This window comes from Hibiscus syriacus, unplaced genomic scaffold, assembly GCF_006381635.1.
Source record: "Hibiscus syriacus cultivar Baekdansim isolate YM2019G1 unplaced genomic scaffold, ASM638163v2 tig00116962_pilon, whole genome shotgun sequence".
Lineage (NCBI taxonomy): Eukaryota > Viridiplantae > Streptophyta > Magnoliopsida > Malvales > Malvaceae > Hibiscus > Hibiscus syriacus.
The window spans coordinates 7,757,501-7,775,573 of record NW_024063488.1 but is presented as its reverse complement, the minus strand read 5'-3'; the positions used below and the strand labels follow the sequence as shown (position 1 = coordinate 7,775,573).

The 18,073-nt window shown below is 34.5% G+C and overlaps 3 protein-coding genes, 1 long non-coding RNA gene and 2 pseudogenes across 5 annotated transcripts; 1 reads left to right on the top strand and 5 right to left on the bottom strand.

The window, feature by feature from the left end:
- The first annotated feature begins 3,563 nt into the window (after nt 1-3,563).
- LOC120189997 lies at nt 3,564-5,338 on the top strand (annotated as a pseudogene).
- Nucleotides 5,339-5,899: 561 nt separating this feature from the next.
- LOC120189999 lies at nt 5,900-7,412 on the bottom strand. Its single transcript, XM_039193131.1, has 3 exons — nt 7,308-7,412; nt 7,022-7,230; nt 5,900-6,526 (listed from the first exon to the last, which is right to left on the bottom strand). Exons 1-3 carry the CDS (start codon nt 7,368-7,370, stop codon nt 6,469-6,471), a joined length of 330 nt encoding a protein of 109 aa, XP_039049062.1. The 5' UTR covers nt 7,371-7,412; the 3' UTR covers nt 5,900-6,468.
- Nucleotides 7,413-7,494: 82 nt separating this feature from the next.
- Nucleotides 7,495-8,369, bottom strand: LOC120190003. Of its 2 annotated transcripts, none has more exons than XR_005522587.1 (5): nt 8,123-8,369; nt 7,975-8,031; nt 7,829-7,889; nt 7,678-7,731; nt 7,495-7,599 (listed from the first exon to the last, which is right to left on the bottom strand). It is a non-coding gene; the product is annotated as an uncharacterized LOC120190003 (long non-coding RNA). The 2 variants fall into 2 exon arrangements; XR_005522588.1 differs by having other exon boundaries at nt 7,507-7,545.
- A 423-nt stretch (nt 8,370-8,792) lies between these two features.
- Nucleotides 8,793-11,211, bottom strand: LOC120190000. Its single transcript, XM_039193132.1, has 5 exons — nt 11,105-11,211; nt 10,020-10,119; nt 9,610-9,882; nt 9,468-9,525; nt 8,793-8,916 (listed from the first exon to the last, which is right to left on the bottom strand). Exons 3-5 carry the CDS (start codon nt 9,733-9,735, stop codon nt 8,798-8,800), a joined length of 303 nt encoding a protein of 100 aa, XP_039049063.1. The 5' UTR covers nt 9,736-9,882; nt 10,020-10,119; nt 11,105-11,211; the 3' UTR covers nt 8,793-8,797.
- Nucleotides 11,212-12,831: 1,620 nt separating this feature from the next.
- LOC120190573 (gibberellin-regulated protein 1-like) lies at nt 12,832-13,657 on the bottom strand. The gene is made up of 4 exons (XM_039193626.1): nt 13,550-13,657; nt 13,347-13,465; nt 13,237-13,283; nt 12,832-13,140 (listed from the first exon to the last, which is right to left on the bottom strand). Exons 1-4 carry the CDS (start codon nt 13,655-13,657, stop codon nt 12,959-12,961), a joined length of 456 nt encoding a protein of 151 aa, XP_039049557.1. The 3' UTR covers nt 12,832-12,958.
- Nucleotides 13,658-14,217: 560 nt separating this feature from the next.
- Nucleotides 14,218-15,400, bottom strand: LOC120190393 (annotated as a pseudogene).
- Nucleotides 15,401-18,073: the final 2,673 nt, after the last annotated feature.

Below are 18,073 nucleotides of genomic sequence, written 5' to 3'. Positions count from 1 at the left end.
CTTCTATGATTTATCTCTTTGGATTGATCCTAACTTTGCAGTCATTTCAGAACTTGCTTGTGCTCAATATCTACACAATCATACATATAATATCCATATCAACATTCCAAATATTATGATTCGATCCTTCATTTCTTAGATTAAAAAATATATTTTCACTTCCCTTTTTCAGTGTAACGGTACCTACTATAGGTATCGATATATTCCTTCGCTAGTGTATCGATACAAATTACATTCCAAAGTTTTCCTTTTAAGGGGGTATCGATACACTTCCTTAGTGTATCGATACACTAATTATGTGAATGTTGCACTTAATTGACCATTTTTTTCAAACTTCAAAATGATCATATTTCACATCTAAATGCTCATTTTAATTCCAAACCAGTAATTTCCAGCATAGTACATCAACTATTAAAACTTATACAATTATTCATAACTTTTCCAAAACTATTGAATTGGTTCCCTAACTTTTCAAAAATTACAGAATGGTCCCCGAATTTTCTAAAGCTTGTAGAATACTTCCTACATCATTTCCAGACCTTATATAATTTTTCCATAATTTTTCTCACTCAAATACATCATGCTCGAATTTTTAAAGAATAATTTCTAGAAAGATTGAACATGTTTCAACCATAAATAAAGCTTGAAAATAAATCTATAACCTCTAATTCATCAAGATTTATCATCAATTTCATGAATTTTATCATGAACATAAACCCTTAGATTTGGGATCTTTGAAATCCAGCAAGATTAGAAAGAAATATTGGTACCAAATGATAGCGTTTTTTGCGTAGATCACTTTCCTATTTCACGACATAACTCGAATTCCAAAGAAACTGGCTCAAAAAATGAAAACAAAATTTCTTACCTTGAGAGGAACTCACATTTTCTGCTGGAGAAGATGAAGAAATCATATGATATTTCTTCATCTTTCTTAATTAAATATTGAATATAAAATTCATTTAATGTCAAATTACCACTTTACCCTTGAAATCAAAATATCTATACTAATTTACCCTTAATGAATTTGATATTTACATTAATACCAAGTTACAGTAACCTTATCATCTTCCAATAGTCAAAGGTAGACAAAATATTTTCCCACTTTACCATTTTGCCCTTGCAATTTTCAAAACTTACAATTCTATCACTTTAATCCAACAGTCCAAATTAAACATGGAATTAAATCCTTAAATATTATTTTTCACATTTAAAAATTTGAAAATAATATATTTATTTCCTTATTTTCGAAATCAAATGTAACCTTTCAAAATTACCATTTTGGTCCCTGAACTTTTCTAAAGTTTATACTTTGGTCACCAAACTTTACAAAATCTTATAATTTGGTCACTGACTAAATCCATTTATGGAATAAATTCTTTTTGGAAAAATACCATTTATCTTTAAACTTTCCCCTTTTTCTACTTTGACCATCAAACTTTCAAATTTACATTTTGGTCACTAGTCCTCTTTTTGGGATGTTACACAAATTATGGCGTGTGTGACGCGATGTTTTTTATGGGTGTCAATATTGGTGTGCTGTTACACCATTGATTAATTTTTCTTTTATTGAGATCCAATTTGTGGATAGAGTGCTGAGGCAATTCGACTTCCACCAACATATTCCGCAGAGTCCATGAGATCATGACCTCCTCCACAAATTAGACGGTCACCATCAGGTGAATTGGGTTGAGACACATGACCACCTCCACAAATTAGATGGTCGCTGTAAAGAAAAGGTGAATTGGGTTGAGAAGCATGTAACCTACATTAATGCAACCTACAAGGGTAGAAAGGCGACAATTTTTGAAATTTAAGAAAAATTTGGTAAAACTGAATACTCTCTACCGAGTGGGAGTGGGAGCATCTCAATAACCTGAATTGGAAATAACCCATATGGATAATAGCGTACCACAATCGTCCAACGATGCGGGATCGTTGAATCACACATTTGATGACTCTCTATCCTGGCATACGTACCAGAGTTTGTGCAGCCTCAGGCACCCATCTACTCTCCCATGTTTGAGTCGACGTATGACTTTGACCAAATGACATCTATGATGTCAAATACCAGTATTTGTCAGTCAACGTTTCCAAGAGGGATGTAAGAGCAAACTGGTGGAATGACAGAGCATAGTGGTTGGAATATATTTACAACACCAGTTGAAATTCCCCCAATGAATGAGGAGGATGGGTACCATACTCCTGAGCAACCGCAACGACCACAACACATTAGACGTCCGCCCTGACATTATCATTCAACAACACCCCCGCATCGACAACAATTATAAACTCATTTGTTATTTGTTTAAAATTAAATATTTAAATTATACTAGTATTTTATTTTATAAACATAAGTTATGTATTTAGAATTTTTTAACCTTAACTTAAAAACTTAAATTTTAATTTAAAATAAACTTAAATGTGTTAAATATTATTAAAACTTAAATATTATAATATTAAATTTGACTATTTATAAATATAAATTCGACTAGTTATAAATTCAACTATTTATAAGTTTGATTTAAATTGAATAAATTATATATAAATATTTAATCGTTATTAAATAATTATTAGTAATCATTATTAGTAATTATAATTTCATTATTACTAACCATTACTAAATCATTAGTATAAAATCTAGTGGGATGAAATATTAGATCCCTTAAATAGTATCAAAAGTTGAGTCTTAGTATTTATGAGAGAAGAAAACTTAATTGAGAGAGTCGTCTCATAATATATCTATTTAAAATTCGATCGATATAATCGATTAACATAAGAAAAATGATTAAAAAATTACCTATAATTTCTCTAATTAATCAAGTGAGCCATGCCCTATTTGCCTCTAGGTTTAGCCTCTTTAAAATTAAACTAAAAACAAACACGAGTAATACTTGAATCAAGCCTACAACATGGGTTATTATTAGTTAAAATATTTGAGTTTAATATTTTAATCCAATAAACACAAAGATGTCATAAATGGATAATGTGAAAACATTGTAATGCATTAAACTACTCATTTATACAGTCAAAGATCCAATTCACCATTGTGGGATGGGATCACATGCATGGAATAAGGTGCCTGGCATACTTGGCGATCTCCATTGTGGGATGAGATCACGTGCATGGCCAGCAACGCACACAGGACGTTCGACGGCTTGGCAACCTCCTTGGTCACCCGAAATACCTGACGACCAATGTTCTTCCTGTATCAAACACCCTATCTTAACAATTAATTTCAAATAACATTCGATTTTTTTTCCAACCATTATCTCACGAATTTAGCCAATAGAAAAGAGAGAAGATAATCTCAGGTCACTCATTTTATGTTGATTTGACATCATCAATGGTTGTGCTTTGTTACTTTTGTGACTTTTACTTTATAAAAATCCAAAGGTTGAGGATATGCTTGTTCCCAAATGTTGCATCTCAATTGTTCCCACTGTAGTAGCCAACGATATTGTTGTCAAACTTACGCTTTAAGCTTGCAGCTGAAAGTAGAACACATCAACGGTTAAGAATGCCCTAATCAAAAATTAAACATACTAATCTAAGTCTGCGCGACCAAACATAGTTTTCTCAGCAGATCGTAAAAACTTTGAAACCTTTCGCGATCGACCAACCTGAGAAACGAGAAAAACTTGAAAACAGAACATTTTGGAGCTCTAGATTTCGATCTCTGCCTATCAACTCCTCAGAGAATTCCTTGGCTCCGAAAATGGTATGTTCTTTATCTGTTTAGTTTTTCCCCTTTCCAAATTGACCTCTGTTTACCCGATAGAGAAAGCTGGGAACTCTTTGATCTAAGCTTCATAGTGTTCTGTCATGGTTATGGCAGATCCGATTTATTTTGTTGCAAAACAGGCAAGGCAAGACTCGTCTGGCCAAATACTACGTTCCTCTCGAGGACTCCGAGAAGCACAAAGTCGAATACGAGGTATTACAATTTTCCTTTTTGTTGATTATTTGAAAACCCCCTATTTTCACCCCCTACGGTTTTAGAATTTGAGCGCATTTCTTAGCTAGAGTTGTTGAATGTTTTTTATTATACGCTTACAGGTTCATCGATGGTGGTTAACAGGGACCCTAAATTTACTAATTTCGTGGAGGTTGGTATAATCTCACATTCTTTGTTTTAAATCTGTTTATTAACTTTCGTCGTTTTTGTTGAATTCCTAATATTTCATTCTTTACTATTTTTTTTTAGTAAGCTAAGGAAAAAAATTACCTTTAAATCATGGTTTTAGATTAGCGACTCCAGGAGAAGTTAACTAGAAAATTGAAGTAATACAAACGTAGGGCAGGACTTAAACTTTAGGCAAGCAATTTCTGAATGTTGATTGATTGTATGCATTCTTTTTGCATTTCGTACGCACAAGGTAATCTACAGGCGGTATGCTGGATTGTTTTTCTCATTGTGTGTTGACATAACTGATAATGAGTTGGCATATTTGGAGTCTATCCATTTATTTGGAGATATTGGACCATTTTTTCAGCAATGTTTGCGAGCTCGACTTAGTTTTTAATTTCCACAAGGTATGTTATCATCAATTTTTGTATGAACTTCATTTGCTGGATTCAACTTCTCTATCTGATTCACGTGAAACTGCGAGTTTCAATAACCAAACTTTTCCACCCTTTCATTTTGCTTTATTTTCAATTGGATTCATTAGTTGTGATCTCAAGTCTCAACTCTTTGCTTATATGCCTTCCGAATTACTTTTCTCAATCTTATCTAACTTGTGAAAGTTAGTTCTTGTCTTGTCTGGCATTGATTAGTTCATTTTTCTGTAATAATCCATGTGCTAACGTGATACGAATTTATTATATGTTCCACTCATTGGTTTAAACGTGTATAGTGGTTGATTGTCATATTCCTCTGAATTCACTTTACTGTTTTCCTTTGAAATTCATCAGGTTTATCTGATACTCGATGAATTCATTCTTGCTGGAGAGCTTCAAGAAACAAGCAAAAAGGTTGCTCCCCCTTTGTAGACTTTTTAATTATTTGACGTTAGATGGTTTTATTGACATTGCAACTTTTCTTCTCTTCCTTTATCTTTGTTACCTTTGGAATTGTTAGTTTTAGCAATGGCACTTTTGTAGTCTTTCATCTTTTGGTGTAAATTATTAGCTCATTATTGGTGATTTTTGCATGTCATTTACCAAAATAGTCTTTACGATCGTCTGGAATATATCGATAATTTCTTGTTATATAGAGGCAATGCAATATTTGATGGCTTGAAAACCAGCACTGAGGTTAGTGTTGTTGCATATTGCAGGCTATAATAGAGAGAATGGGGGAACTGGAGAAACTAGATTAACGATGATTCTGCATGAAAGACAGATGGTGCGCTTTGTGTCAAATATTTCTCTTTTTTGTTACCTGTTTTGCACAGCTAAATCTTAGGGTTATCAGGAAAGTGATATACAGAGCTTCCCTTTAGTCCGTTCCCCTTTCCCTAGTGTAGTCCTTGTAATGATACTTTGTTTAAATTGGAGAAGTTTTATTTGGTAAAATTTGAGTTTTCTTTTATTTCCCCTTTTCCCAATGTAGTCCTTGCAATGATTACATTGTTTAAATTGGATTGGTGCTTTATTTAAATCCCTTCCCCATTTTCCCGAAAATAGTCCTTCCAATGATCACATTGTTTAAATTGTATTGATAATTTGTTTAAATCCATTTCCCCCTTTTTTCCCAAAGTAGTCCCAACGATTAAATTGCTTTAAATTGGAGAAGATTATTGGGTAAAAATTTAAGCTTTTATTCCCTTCCCCTTATCCCAATGTAGTCCATGCAATGTAAATGTTTAAATTGGATTAAGTTTTCTTGAGTGACGATGCGGCCTATAAACATACACAATCAGACATTCTCATATCTTTCACTGTAAGCGGGTGATCATGCGGCAATGGGCATTAGAATATTCTTGCTAAAATTACAATGTCTCGTTATATTTCATTCCCGAATCTGTAGGTCAATAGATAAACATCGCTGTTGATTGTGTCAACGGTGACCACTGGCTATGATTTGCTGTTGAAAGAATAAAATAATGTTTACTGTGTGCATCGTAAGTGAAAGGGACCTCATTCAAACTTTAGATGTGCTCGTCGCAGAGTAACTGCAAAGGCGTCCCACCGGCACGTAGTCTACCATTGCTTTCTTCGTACATGGATGGAAGATGGTGGTCTAACCTTTTTGCTTTGGCTGGCGGCAAAGCTGAAGAAATGGTAATTATTGGCACCTGATGTTGTATGATTGTATTATACTTGAGACCAACAGCATCTAGATTTGAAAAGGGAGGAGTGGCATTTGAGTATAAGGCGTCGATGTAGAGGACTCGGGCTTTCCATTTTGCCAGCTTGGAAATTGGGTCAAGACCGTTGAGGTTCCACCAGGCTTGTACGGAGCTGCTACGTGGGCTGCCCAAAGTCGTTGCTGTTGCTGCTGCTTTGTAACTCCCAATTGACTCATGTAAGGAGGGGCACAAAAAGGGTTACTGGGATATTGAGGTAGCTGCAGTTGAACCTGCAGTAAATTACCAGAAAATGAGCATAGCTTTTATGACAAGAAATAACCAGACTAGCACAGAATATAACCATGGTAGCCTAAAACAACCACAAGAAGATTCAACTGAGTGCATGTTAAGAAATCATATTGATGGTCTCGTACTGGTACCGGAACCTAAATGCAGCAATTTTATGGATGACCTCACTTATTGGACGCAATTATTGGTAATAGCGATTGCACAAACAATGATTTCATTTACCATGTGCAGTTGAATTTAAAGGTTTTCAAATAGAATTCCCACTTTCCCATCATTAACCTATTTTTGCAAGATAGGAAGGAAAAAGGAGGGAGACCAAATAGAGAATTATACCTGATGTGTAGCTGCCGTTGAACGGTGGTCTGTGTAACGAGTTGCAGGTATTAAAGGTTTTCAAATAGAATTCCCACTTTCCCATCATTAACCTATTTTTGCAAGATAGGAAGGAAAAGGAGGGAGACCAATAGAGATTATACCTGATGTGTAGCTGTGCCGTTGAACGGTGGTCTGTGTAACGAGTTGCAGGTATCGAGAAAGGCACATGTGACTGTTTTTGAAATGAATGAAGGTACGGAACTTTTCCTTGGAGTTGTGACAATGATTCAATTGCATTTCCAACTTTATTAGAGCTATTCTTAACTTCCATACTAATGCCCCCAGCCGACAAAGGCAATAAATCAAAAGTCTGCACAGTAAACGGTGCGTGATCAGGATAGTGAGAAGAAAAAAATAACCACATGCAATCCCAATAGGTGACCTTACCTGCTTATTTGAAATGTTCCTCCCAGATGCTGAAGCAACACGTGGCTGTTCCTGATAGACCATCTTGGCTGTAGAATACCGTTTCTAGCTCATAATCATTTCTATTGGTAGCAGAATGGCCAGAACGCTACTAGGTATATTGCCATTTGTAGGATTTCTCAAGTTACTGCCATCTTTAGGAGGGAATTTGAACATGTATACCTTTTCAGTCGAAGAACCACTTTCTAATGAAAATGTTCTGGGACCATAGATTGCAGCATCCAACCAAGCAGGAAATTTATTAGCAGATGATCTGATATATATTAAAAGTATGAAAGATGCTATAAAGTTGATAATAAAAACAGATATCTATGATGATAAAGAGAATTACTTTGAAGAACCAGGGGTAAAGAACCATGGGCCAAGCTTTGCAACAATTCATGACCTATAGGACCAACATAATGTCAGTGTAAGGATGTTAGTATCCAATTAGCAAAGAAACAGCTAAATACAGTAATGGAATCACCCAAGCTGGTATTTACCATCTTTTCCAGGCTCCTTGATAATATGTTTCTGTGCCATTTGGCTTTCTGCAGCAGTAACCTACAAATAATCCAAAGCAACCATATGAGTTCAAGATTGACCAATGAAATAATATTAGATTTTGACCTTGGTGTCAAGCTTATACCCCAAATGTCATTCTGCCTTCCTCTCAAAAAGGTTGGTCACCAGTTTCTGCTTCAACCTGTGCATATGTATGATCAATTAAAAGAGAACAAAAGCGAGCACGCTAGATAAGAAGAGGATGCAAGTAAAAGAAAATCATCAGCACTTACCCAGTTTTTAAGGGTAGTTCAGATCGAACATGAGAGTCGCCAGGAATGCAAGATGACTTATCAGCTTCAGGTTCACTCCTAGCCAAGAAAGAGATGGAACCACTCGGCCTCATTGGAGACCAGTACTACCGGTTCAAAATGGGCTTCCTGCTGTCTGGCAAGTCAAGTTGATCTTGAGATATAGTTTCATTCAAAGATTGCATTTAGCGGCATCGTTGGTTGAATCCTCTAAAAAGTATGGAGGAACAAATCTCGGGTTGCTTGTGGATGGCAAATTGTGTTTGTATCTTCTTTTTTAACTGCAAAATCATATAATTTATACAGCAGAAGACAACAAACAAAATGTCTTCCAAATACTTGGTAAGTGGATGAAAACCTTCAATTGGTATGACAGTCTCTGGAGGAGCTGAAGGTTTTACTTCTTTTGGTTCACAATTTATTTTATTCGTATCCATCAAGTCACCGTCAGGGAACATTCCAGCCAAAGCATACAGGGTCTCCACAACCTCTTCCTCATCTTTTGTGATTGGTCCAGAAACAGTCGCCTTCCTGGACCAGTCTGACTCTCCTTGTTTCTACAAAAAGCATTTCAACAGCATAAGCTAAATAGTTAACTAAAAAAGAACCATAATAGAGCTTGACAACTGGAGAATTATGACAATTGACCAACCAAATTCAATTTTGGTTTCTTTCGACCATCCTTTCTATGCACTTCAACTCCACTAAGTGTATGGTTCGTTTCTTAGAATCTGGTGGAGGAGGGGAGATCGATTCCTGACTGCGCTTCTTCATGGCTGTGAAAATAAATTCCAAATAGCCGAAAACATTAATCCCATCAAACGTCTTTTTTTATTCCTCTACAAGGATTCAAGTTTCAAATTCATTAAAAGCTGGCCGGTACCACCATCGGAAAAGTAAATTTCAGTATGCAGAAAGACGCAAAAACTCAACATTATACTATTATTGAAAGTAATCAATACACACCATAAAATGACAGCATCAATAATATTAAAGAACTAAGAAACAAGACAGCAAAGAATCTTGCGTCCATAGAAAGAAAAGAAAAGGGAAAAGGCAAAAGGCCTTGGTTTCGCTTCAGTTCCAAACTTCTAATCCAAAAGCAAAAACAAAAATTGAGAAACTTCCCAGCAACACCAAAATTAAATGCAAACATAATTTAAAACGACAAGACAACAAGTTCACTAACCCTGAAAAAAACAAAAGCAAAAGAAAGAAAATAATTTTATAAAATACAGAAAAGGAAAATCCTTTCCTCTTTTCAGAATAAATTATATTCATTCCAAAAAAAAACAATCATCCTGTTATTCATTCACAAGTTACACACCTGACCGTAGCTTCCGTGGAATAGAGGCATGATTAAGGACATTGCAGTCATAAAAGAACTGCAGAAAAAAAATTAAGCTCTCAAATTCAAAGACGAAAAATATTCATTTTAGCTGAGAGCAAAGAAAAAAGAGAAAGCTTACCTTTTTGGGTATCTTAAAGATATTGGTGGCAGAATTAGAGACGGGAGAAGAAGTGTGGGTGAATGTGAAGGACACTGATTTTCCTCCATTAGCAGAAGACAAACCACAACAATAAGAACTACCCATTTCAGTTTTACAGTGTGGATTACTATCGGGACAAGGACTGGGACTTTCTCTATGACCATTAACGCTACATAATCTTCTAATTTTCTCTTTCTTTTCTTTCTCTAAAGAAACGAACTCCCCTGCACCAGCAACCAACGCCAACTCCACCTTCAAAATCAATGGACAGACCACACCATTTATCACTTACTTAGCTCTTCTTATCCAAATAATAATATAAAAGGAAGAAAAAAATTAAGGAATGTATGAAAAGGACAAGAAAAGGGAGGGGTTCAGAGTAAATTTACCAACAAGACGTTGGGTGAGATTGTTGTTTCTTGTTAGTATTAATCTGTTGTCGCGAGAACCGAGTCATTCCACGCCTCACCTCTCGACTCTTGTCCATTTCTGTTGATACCACATTCATGATACATTACTAACATCAATTTATATCCCTAGGCGGCTGCTTTTCCAGAAAACGGCATTCACGGTTCCAAAAAAAATTCAAAATCCAAATAAACTCATAAAAAGCTTCAAACCAGATCTTCTTCTTCTCTCCAGTATTAGAACTTCTTCAATACATGAACAAAAACAAGAATAATAAACAAGGTAAGAAAGATTCCTTTTAATGCAACTCTGTGTATAATTCAGTGAGAGAGGGAAAACGAAGGAGATGAGATGGATGAACTTTATTTAATTTTTTTTGTGGGTTTTAGTTGTGAGCGAAAAGTTAGCCGGAAAGAAAACCGAAAAAGTGGCGTTTGGTTTTGTTTTTTCAAAGGAAAGAGAAAATAAATCAAATTTGATTGCCTTGCCTGATATCTCTCCGTTTCTCTCTCTTTTCTCTTTGTTTTGTGAGTTTAGCGAAGTGCTTGAGAGGATATCCATTTCCTCTCAGCCGAGAAAGCGGACGTAAGAAAGAAGCGAAACATTTTACAGAGAAAGAGCAGAGAATGGTTTTTTTAATAGTAAACTAAAAAAAAGGTGAAAATAATTCTTTCTTCGTGCTTAGAAAATCAACTCGTTGTGAAAAACAAAATACTGAGACTCAAAAAGAGTAATATTAAGAGATAAAGATGGCACTGAAACTATATATATAAGAAAAACTCGCATGAAAAGCAAATCCTTGAGGAAAAAATCTCTTTTAAACTGTAATTCAAATATAGAAGAGATTATTAATGCAACGAATCTACTTTCTCAACCAACAATAAAAGAAAAAAGGAATTCATCACGCTTTTTCACCTTTTTTTTCCTTTCCTTTTTTTTAGATCAACCAAAACCACCATTGAAGATTAAGCTGATCAATGAATAACGAAGAAAAGAAAATCTCAAGTAAAGCAAAACAAGATGAAAAATAATCAGGCAGCAGAAATTGAATGCAGCTATCAGCAACCTTTTTTGTTCATTCACTTCAAAAATTTCCCACTGCGCTCTCTCCTCCCCCTGGTTGGCTTTTAAATGCATCACCTTCGCAGCAAAACGGCTTTCATTTATTATACTCCCTATGCCCACAAACTCCAAGTCCCATCTCACGTCATTCCATCTTTAATTTCTACCTCTCCTTTCCATAGCCGTCCGATCTTCACCTTTCCCCCTAGCAAACGGTGCAATTTGATTCCGAAATCTACGGTCGTTAGTTATCAATGTCAACGACTGCCAATTTCGACCCTTCGATTCCTTGGTTTCTTTAATTATGCTCCTACTACCATAGTCATAAAAAACCGCGTTTAAAATTGTTCAGTGCTTTTAATAAAATTTTGGAGTAACTGAAACTTGAGTTAAGACACTATATCCGACGGTCAGTAATCGCAATGCTCCAGGATGTATCACGTGGCACTCCTATATTTTTAGTAATAGTAGCTATTTGTTAAAGTAAATTCACGTGAGAGAAGGGAGAGATAATGGGTTGGAGAGCACGCGCTACATGAGACGCGAGTGGAATGTTGTGGTTAAAAAAGTGTATTCTATAGTAGGAAGAAAGGAAACGTTGACGGTAGCGAGGGATAGGAACAAAAAGAGTGGGGCTCGGCGATTTAATGAGAAGAAGACGGGAGGAACGAGAGATTATTTGATTTTTTGAGTGAGGTTGAGGATATGATTAGTACCGATCCCAATTCGATTTGTCTGCTCCTCGGCGTGGTCATAGGCAGCCCAATTCTGTCATTTGTTGTGCGTGATTTTGGATGAAGTGAATATTACCATATCACCCTTGATTCAACTTTTTAATTAATAGTTTATGTAATTTTAAGGGAATATAGGCTTATGATTTGTTAGGATCATTAATAATGTATAAATATTGTAAGTGTAATTGCTCGAATTCAAGATTTGAAGTGAAAATAATATTTCTTTTAATGACTGAGATCACTTCAAGCTCACACTTCAAATGAATTATTTATAAAATTAAATGTTAAAGTTGATTAGGGATGGGCCTAGAAAGGGGCGGGTGGAGACAATAATCCTCTTTAAAATTTTAAATATTTTATTTATATTTTCTATTGAAAATATATTTTTATCTTCTCTAAAATTTTATAAATTCTTTCCTATATAAAATTTTGTAAATTTGTCCCCTAATATAAAATCTTATGTGATAATTTATAATATTTTCCATGCTCCGTATTGACGTATTATTTAGGTATGGTATAGTATTTTTGTCAAAAATTAACTTTTTATAAAATAAGAAGTTTGAGAAAATGGTTAAAACTTGTCTTTGTCCCAACAAATAAAACTTACAGACCTATGTTTCATTCTGGCATTGGCTCCAATTGAGGTGTTCTCACAAGATCGTGACTCTACCCTCTCACAAGGGTTAGGTCTTGCTCTATTTAATACTGCTAATCAAAGCAATGTTTATTGTTGGGAAAGTAGTCCCTGCTAAGCCTACACATTCCTTCAGTCAAGGGTCAAAAACACCATGATTAAATTCCATCTAAAAATTAAACAAAAAATTCTAATGGACCTCCCCAGGTAAAGCATAAAGTTCAGTGGGCTCAAATTCAATAGCGGCATTGTTAGTCCATTCCAGGTTTAGGTTTTCAATATCTGGCTCAGCCCAATTGATAATATTTGTATTAATTCGGAAAAGCCGCCGATTGGAAATATATAAACCAAAAGTAGCCACAAACTCCGAGTACTTCACTATAATTAAAGCTGAAACAAGTAGTTACAACCATGTCTTTTTACACTGCGATTGATTATTGCCATCACAATCTTATTATATAATTTACTATATACTTATTGTATCGATGGTCTATGGGCATTTATGTCTACCGCCATGGGTGGTCATATCACGGTAGCAAGGACACGCATCATAGTTGTTATAGGTGCCAGGAGGAACACAGCTGCATCGAGAACAGCATGTTCCACATGCCCTTTTGCATAGGTTCGGCCTCGACGATAACTTGCATCTCTCGGCACAAGCTTTACCACAATCTAATTAAACCATAGCATGTATAAACTTCAATCAACATTCAAAGCTGAGTTATTAGTATTAATATCAGTATAGTGAAGGACGCACGTAATTGTTACCTATTTTTCCATCACTGATCACAGAATTCTCCACCGGGTTCTTGACCTGTAAACACGTAAGTGAGTCAAATTCTGAAAGTTAAGATCAAATCTAGAAATGCGAGTGCTTTACCTTTGTATCAGACGAATCAGCAAGGCGAAGTAAAGTAGAGAAAGAAGAAGGGAAGCCAAAAGGGTTTTGGAGATGGCCATCGCAATTTGTAAAACTAAGAGTTTGTGAGTGCGATGAGTAGATTCACACTGCTTGGCCTGGTATTTATAGCAAGAGAAAGGAAGGAATAGACGGTGATGTAAAGGTATGTTTGATTCTTACCAAAGTTATAGCCTTAAAAGGAAAGAAGCTATCAGACTGATGGATCATTAATTCCCTTACGTGTTTCAACGTCGATGTTAAGTCATGTGAAGAATAATGAGAATACATTGTTTTCAAATAGCACGAGGGGAGTGTGGAATTTTTGTCTTGATGAAACTCTAGCTCTTAATTGCTTGCTTGATCGTTCAAGAATCTCTTCGAATTTGGGATGTCTTGGTTGCATGAAACGGTTCACTTCAAACCTGTAAACAGGTAGAAACATTCTTGAGTTAATACTCAAGGAATTCATCCTATTTTATCAATAAATCTTGGATAGGGCTCTCCAGGTTCAACTTTGCTCTATTTTCGCGACTGCTTAAAGCAATGTGAGCTGAGAGTTGGTTGATGCTTAATGGAAAAAGCATGATATATTGAGTCTAGAAAGTGCTCTTCGTCTCTCGATCGACACCTTTGAAACATTTTCTAGTGATGAGTCGTAATCATACCTTTTTTGCTTCCTGCTGAGATAAAAAAATGACATCCTTCTCACAATTTCCTTCATAAATCTCAGTCGATTTCTTTTGATTTTCTATTGCTATGTTTTTTTTAAATAACTCAAATTTTAAATTTCGAAAGATTACATTAAACCATAAATATGTAAATACAAGTAACATTAAAAACAAAGAGAATTACACAAATTTATTTATTATCGTACACTCACACATGATATATTTCAAACTCGATACAACCATCGTCAATCATATTGATATCACGCCGAAGAAAGAAAGGAGAACAAGTCATTAAGTGGATGACTTTAGCTTTACATATAGATAGGACGTTTTTTTTATTTATTCTCACACCATGCGCGCATTAATTTATTTCTTATCACAACTCATTAATTATTATCAAATTAAGGAGAGATTGATTCGATCAGGTTGATATGAAATCAAGGGCACTTGCGTTTACCACCGTGGGTGGTCAGGCTAGCATAGCAGGGACACATTTCTTGGTTGCCAGCAGTTCCTGGAGGAACACAGTTGCAACGTGCGCAACATGTCCGCATGCCCTCTTGCATAAGTGTGGCCTTGATGATAACCGGCACCTTGCTGCACAAGCTCCACCACAGTCTGAAAACCAAATATATATATATATGTATATATGTTAAAAACGGGTTGACTTAGCCTATAAGTAATTTTCATGTCTCAGTATCATATTTAACGTGTTAAAATATTTACCAATTTTCTTCGGGGGCGAGGTTCTCTTTCTACCATTTGTCACCTGTATTTCACAAGAATCATTACTACTATTAACAGAGAGTTCATCGCGTAAATTATCCAAGAACGAAATAAAGCTTTACCAGTTGATGATCAGCTTCAACCAGTTGAATGAGAGAAGAGAGATGAGAAGTGAAGCAATCAAAGCCTTGGAAACAATAGCCATGACCAAAACCTAATGATTACTGATTAGAAAGAAACAGAGAATTGTTTGCCTTTCTAGTGTGAATGTATCGCCCTTAGCATTCTGTATTTATAGCAAAAATGTTGGAGTTAGAAAAGTACTGGTTAGTACTTAGTGATTGAAAATCCGAAACAATCCCATGGCAAGTACTCGGAAGATAAGGGGAAAAAGAAGTGTGCAGTTGTGAGTTGTCAGTTTTCAGGGAATATCTGTGGAGCGAAACGCTCCAATAGAATTATCTGGATCGGCCAAAGTAATTTCTCATTGTTTATGATTGATGGTGCTTCGTTCATCTAGTAGTGGCTTTTCCAAGCATGGCATTTGGTGCTTTTCTTACTATCCTTTTGTGGGGTTGATAAATGACCCTAAACTTGGATTCTTTTGATAATCCAAGTCGGTTTGCTTGGCTAGTCTCAATTATCACGTAACAGAAGCTTACACGATTCATGATTTTTTATGCTTATTGGCAAATTGACTTTCAATTTTCTGATCCCAAGTTCATACTTGCTTTAATTTGCTTTTAAGATGAGATTGGCCTGAGATGACAAGCGACAAGCCAAATTAACAAAACCTCTAATTAATTAAACTATAGGTGCATGCATTCTATAATACCATTATTGTCCAAGTCGGTAAGATAATTCAACACCCTGTCAACTATAGATATAGGAATAAAACCACCGTACCCTTCGACAGCTAATACTATGGGTAGGCCGGTGGATTCAAAGATGGCTTCCATTGAAAACTACTACATCATTGGGAGGTTTTTCCTATTCTCGGATAAAGAAGTTTGGCGTTCATTTTAGGCTTGAAATAGCGTTACCATTAATGAGCAACAAAGGGTTTGAAATTATGGGTAATTTGCCTAATCGGCGATTGTTCAGTGTGAAAATGATGGGACGTTTGTTACTTATGCAAATGCTCTTTATAAACATCACTACAAGTAATCAACCTAATCCAACCAACTAGACAGCTGTTCTTCGAAGCCTCTTCCCGACAACAGCTGTACCCTGCTCACGAATCTATTGCCAAAGTGGATACTTAATTATCCATCATTTCAGCTGCTTTCAAAGTGTTTGAATTCACTGAATTCTTGCATGAAAAGGAAGTGTTTAGGCTATAGACTCCAGAGTTGTGCTCAATGATATTCACGCATCCACTGTTCTGACATTAAAGTTTATCTCATTTTTAAAGCATTTATTTATTATTATTGTTTAATTACTTTCAACACCTAATAATTTCAATTCTCAAGTATCATTACTCGATGTTACTTAGGATCTATTTATTTCACATTAATTAGTTTTTTAATTTTTTTTTTTCATTTTTTAGTGTTTGGTCGGTGAAAAATAGATAAATCAATATAGTTCATTTTACTATTAAACATAACTTTTTTTATAATTTCTAAAAAATGACTTACGATCTGATTTTATATTTATAATGTATGATTTTAAATTAAAAATTAAAAATCATCTTATTTAACTATATGTTATGTTTTAAATGTTATTTTAATAGTATTAACAAAATAAAAGTCACTATTTAAGCATTATGCAAATTGCATTTAACTGGTTCGATATGTTTGTAAAATATATAAGAGGACCTGAGATTGAATAGGTTTAAGTGTTAAATATCCTTCAATTTATAGATAGAGAGGGAACATGATAGAATAACATTATATCAAATTATTCAAAAAATCATAACTTCAAGTTTCAACACAATACTAATAAATTTAGACACAAATCACTTATTCTTTTTAATAAAACTATTTATTAAAAATATTAATAAATATATTTTATATAAATTATTTCTTTCACTCACATAATACGAGCATGATAAAATTTGATTAATTTTTAATTTATTAAAATTCTAGTAGTCTAATTATTTTATTTAAAATTATCATTTTTAAAAAAATATTTAATTAAATAAAACAATTATGGATATTAATGTCTAAACATATTTAAAATTTTAAAATTCAATCATTATATAAACTAAGGATGAACTTCTATATTTGTGAAGAAAAAAAACATTGCTACGGTATGAAGAAATTATCCGAAAGTATAATAATTGATCAACAAATGTAGATGTAATACAACAACACTTTTAATCTTTAAAAAATAGCAAAATAATGTAAACCTTCGGTAATTAAATTAAAATTCATAAATAAAGTGAGAAATGTACGAGAAGGGTTTAGCAGAGGTGTGGAATTGGAGGACTTGGGCCCCTAGCCTGCGTCCTAAGCCTCAAAACACGCGCGAGTGGCGTCATTTGGATTTTGGAACAGTACTTTACTTAATGATTCAGCTTGTCGGGACTTGGGACAAGACAAGGGTTTAAGGATAAAGATGTTGGACAGCTGGCAGGCTGCTCACCAATCGGGAAGTTTTCAATTTTATGCGTCGCCGTCCTCTATAAAAATCCAATTGAATTTTTTATTGGTTCGATCGGTTTAAACCGCTCCAGTAATTCAAACATGGGTAATAATTATTAGGTTTAATATAAAAATAATGTTTAAATTATTTAAATTTTTTATTTAAAATAAGAAACTTTAAAATACATAAAAAATTCAAAATTTTAGAAAATCTTTAAAAAAAAATCTCAAACTTTGAAATTCTTTATTCTAATCTATATATCTTCATCGATTACCACACAGTGAGAGGGATGGGAGAGGCTGCGGGAAGGGGCAGCGGGGAGAGGGGGCTACGAGAAGAGGGATTGGAGAGACGGGAAGGAGAGAGAGGGAAAGGGAGTTGAGGGGATTTTTTTAAATTTTTTTAAATATAATAATTTATTTTAAAGTTTTTTAAAATATTTTTTAAAATTATAAGAATACAAAGCATGTCATTTAACTAGATTTTTTAACGATCGTTACGATTAGACACTTAAAATTATAATGTTTATAATGTTAAACACTTAAATTTACCGAAAAATAGTTTAAGAACCCGAATGAGAAAAATGATTTAATTTGGACATTTATTTTTATATTAAGCTTAATTAGTACGCGAATAGATAAATCGCAACGATAATATGTAAATCACAACGCAAATTCTCTAAATTCGCAACTCAAGTTTCGCAACGCTAATTACCGATATAGGT

Bases quoted from the DNA above. Each gene is read 5' to 3' on its own strand.
- LOC120190573 (XM_039193626.1), bottom strand. From the start codon at position 13,657: ATGTATTCTCATTATTCTTCACATGACTTAACATCGACGTTGAAACAC. The intron at 13,284-13,346 runs AAAGCACTCGCA...TACGTGTTTACA, and splicing joins GATTCGTCTGATACAAAGGT to GGTCAAGAACCCGGTGGAGA. The intron at 13,141-13,236 runs GTAACAATTACG...TGGTTTAATTAG, and splicing joins GATCAGTGATGGAAAAATAG to ATTGTGGTAAAGCTTGTGCC.
- LOC120190000 (XM_039193132.1), bottom strand. From the start codon at position 9,735: ATGGGTAGTTCTTATTGTTGTGGTTTGTCTTCTGCTAATGGAGGAAAA. The intron at 9,526-9,609 runs GTAAGCTTTCTC...TTTTTTCTGCAG, and splicing joins TCTTTAAGATACCCAAAAAG to TTCTTTTATGACTGCAATGT. The intron at 8,917-9,467 runs GTGTGTAACTTG...TTATTTTCACAG, and splicing joins TCCACGGAAGCTACGGTCAG to CCATGAAGAAGCGCAGTCAG.
- LOC120189999 (XM_039193131.1), bottom strand. From the start codon at position 7,370: ATGGTCTATCAGGAACAGCCACGTGTTGCTTCAGCATCTGGGAGGAAC. The intron at 7,231-7,307 runs GTAAGGTCACCT...TTTACTGTGCAG, and splicing joins GGAACATTTCAAATAAGCAG to ACTTTTGATTTATTGCCTTT. The intron at 6,527-7,021 runs GTATAATCTCTA...AATTTACTGCAG, and splicing joins ACGGCACAGCTACACATCAG to GTTCAACTGCAGCTACCTCA.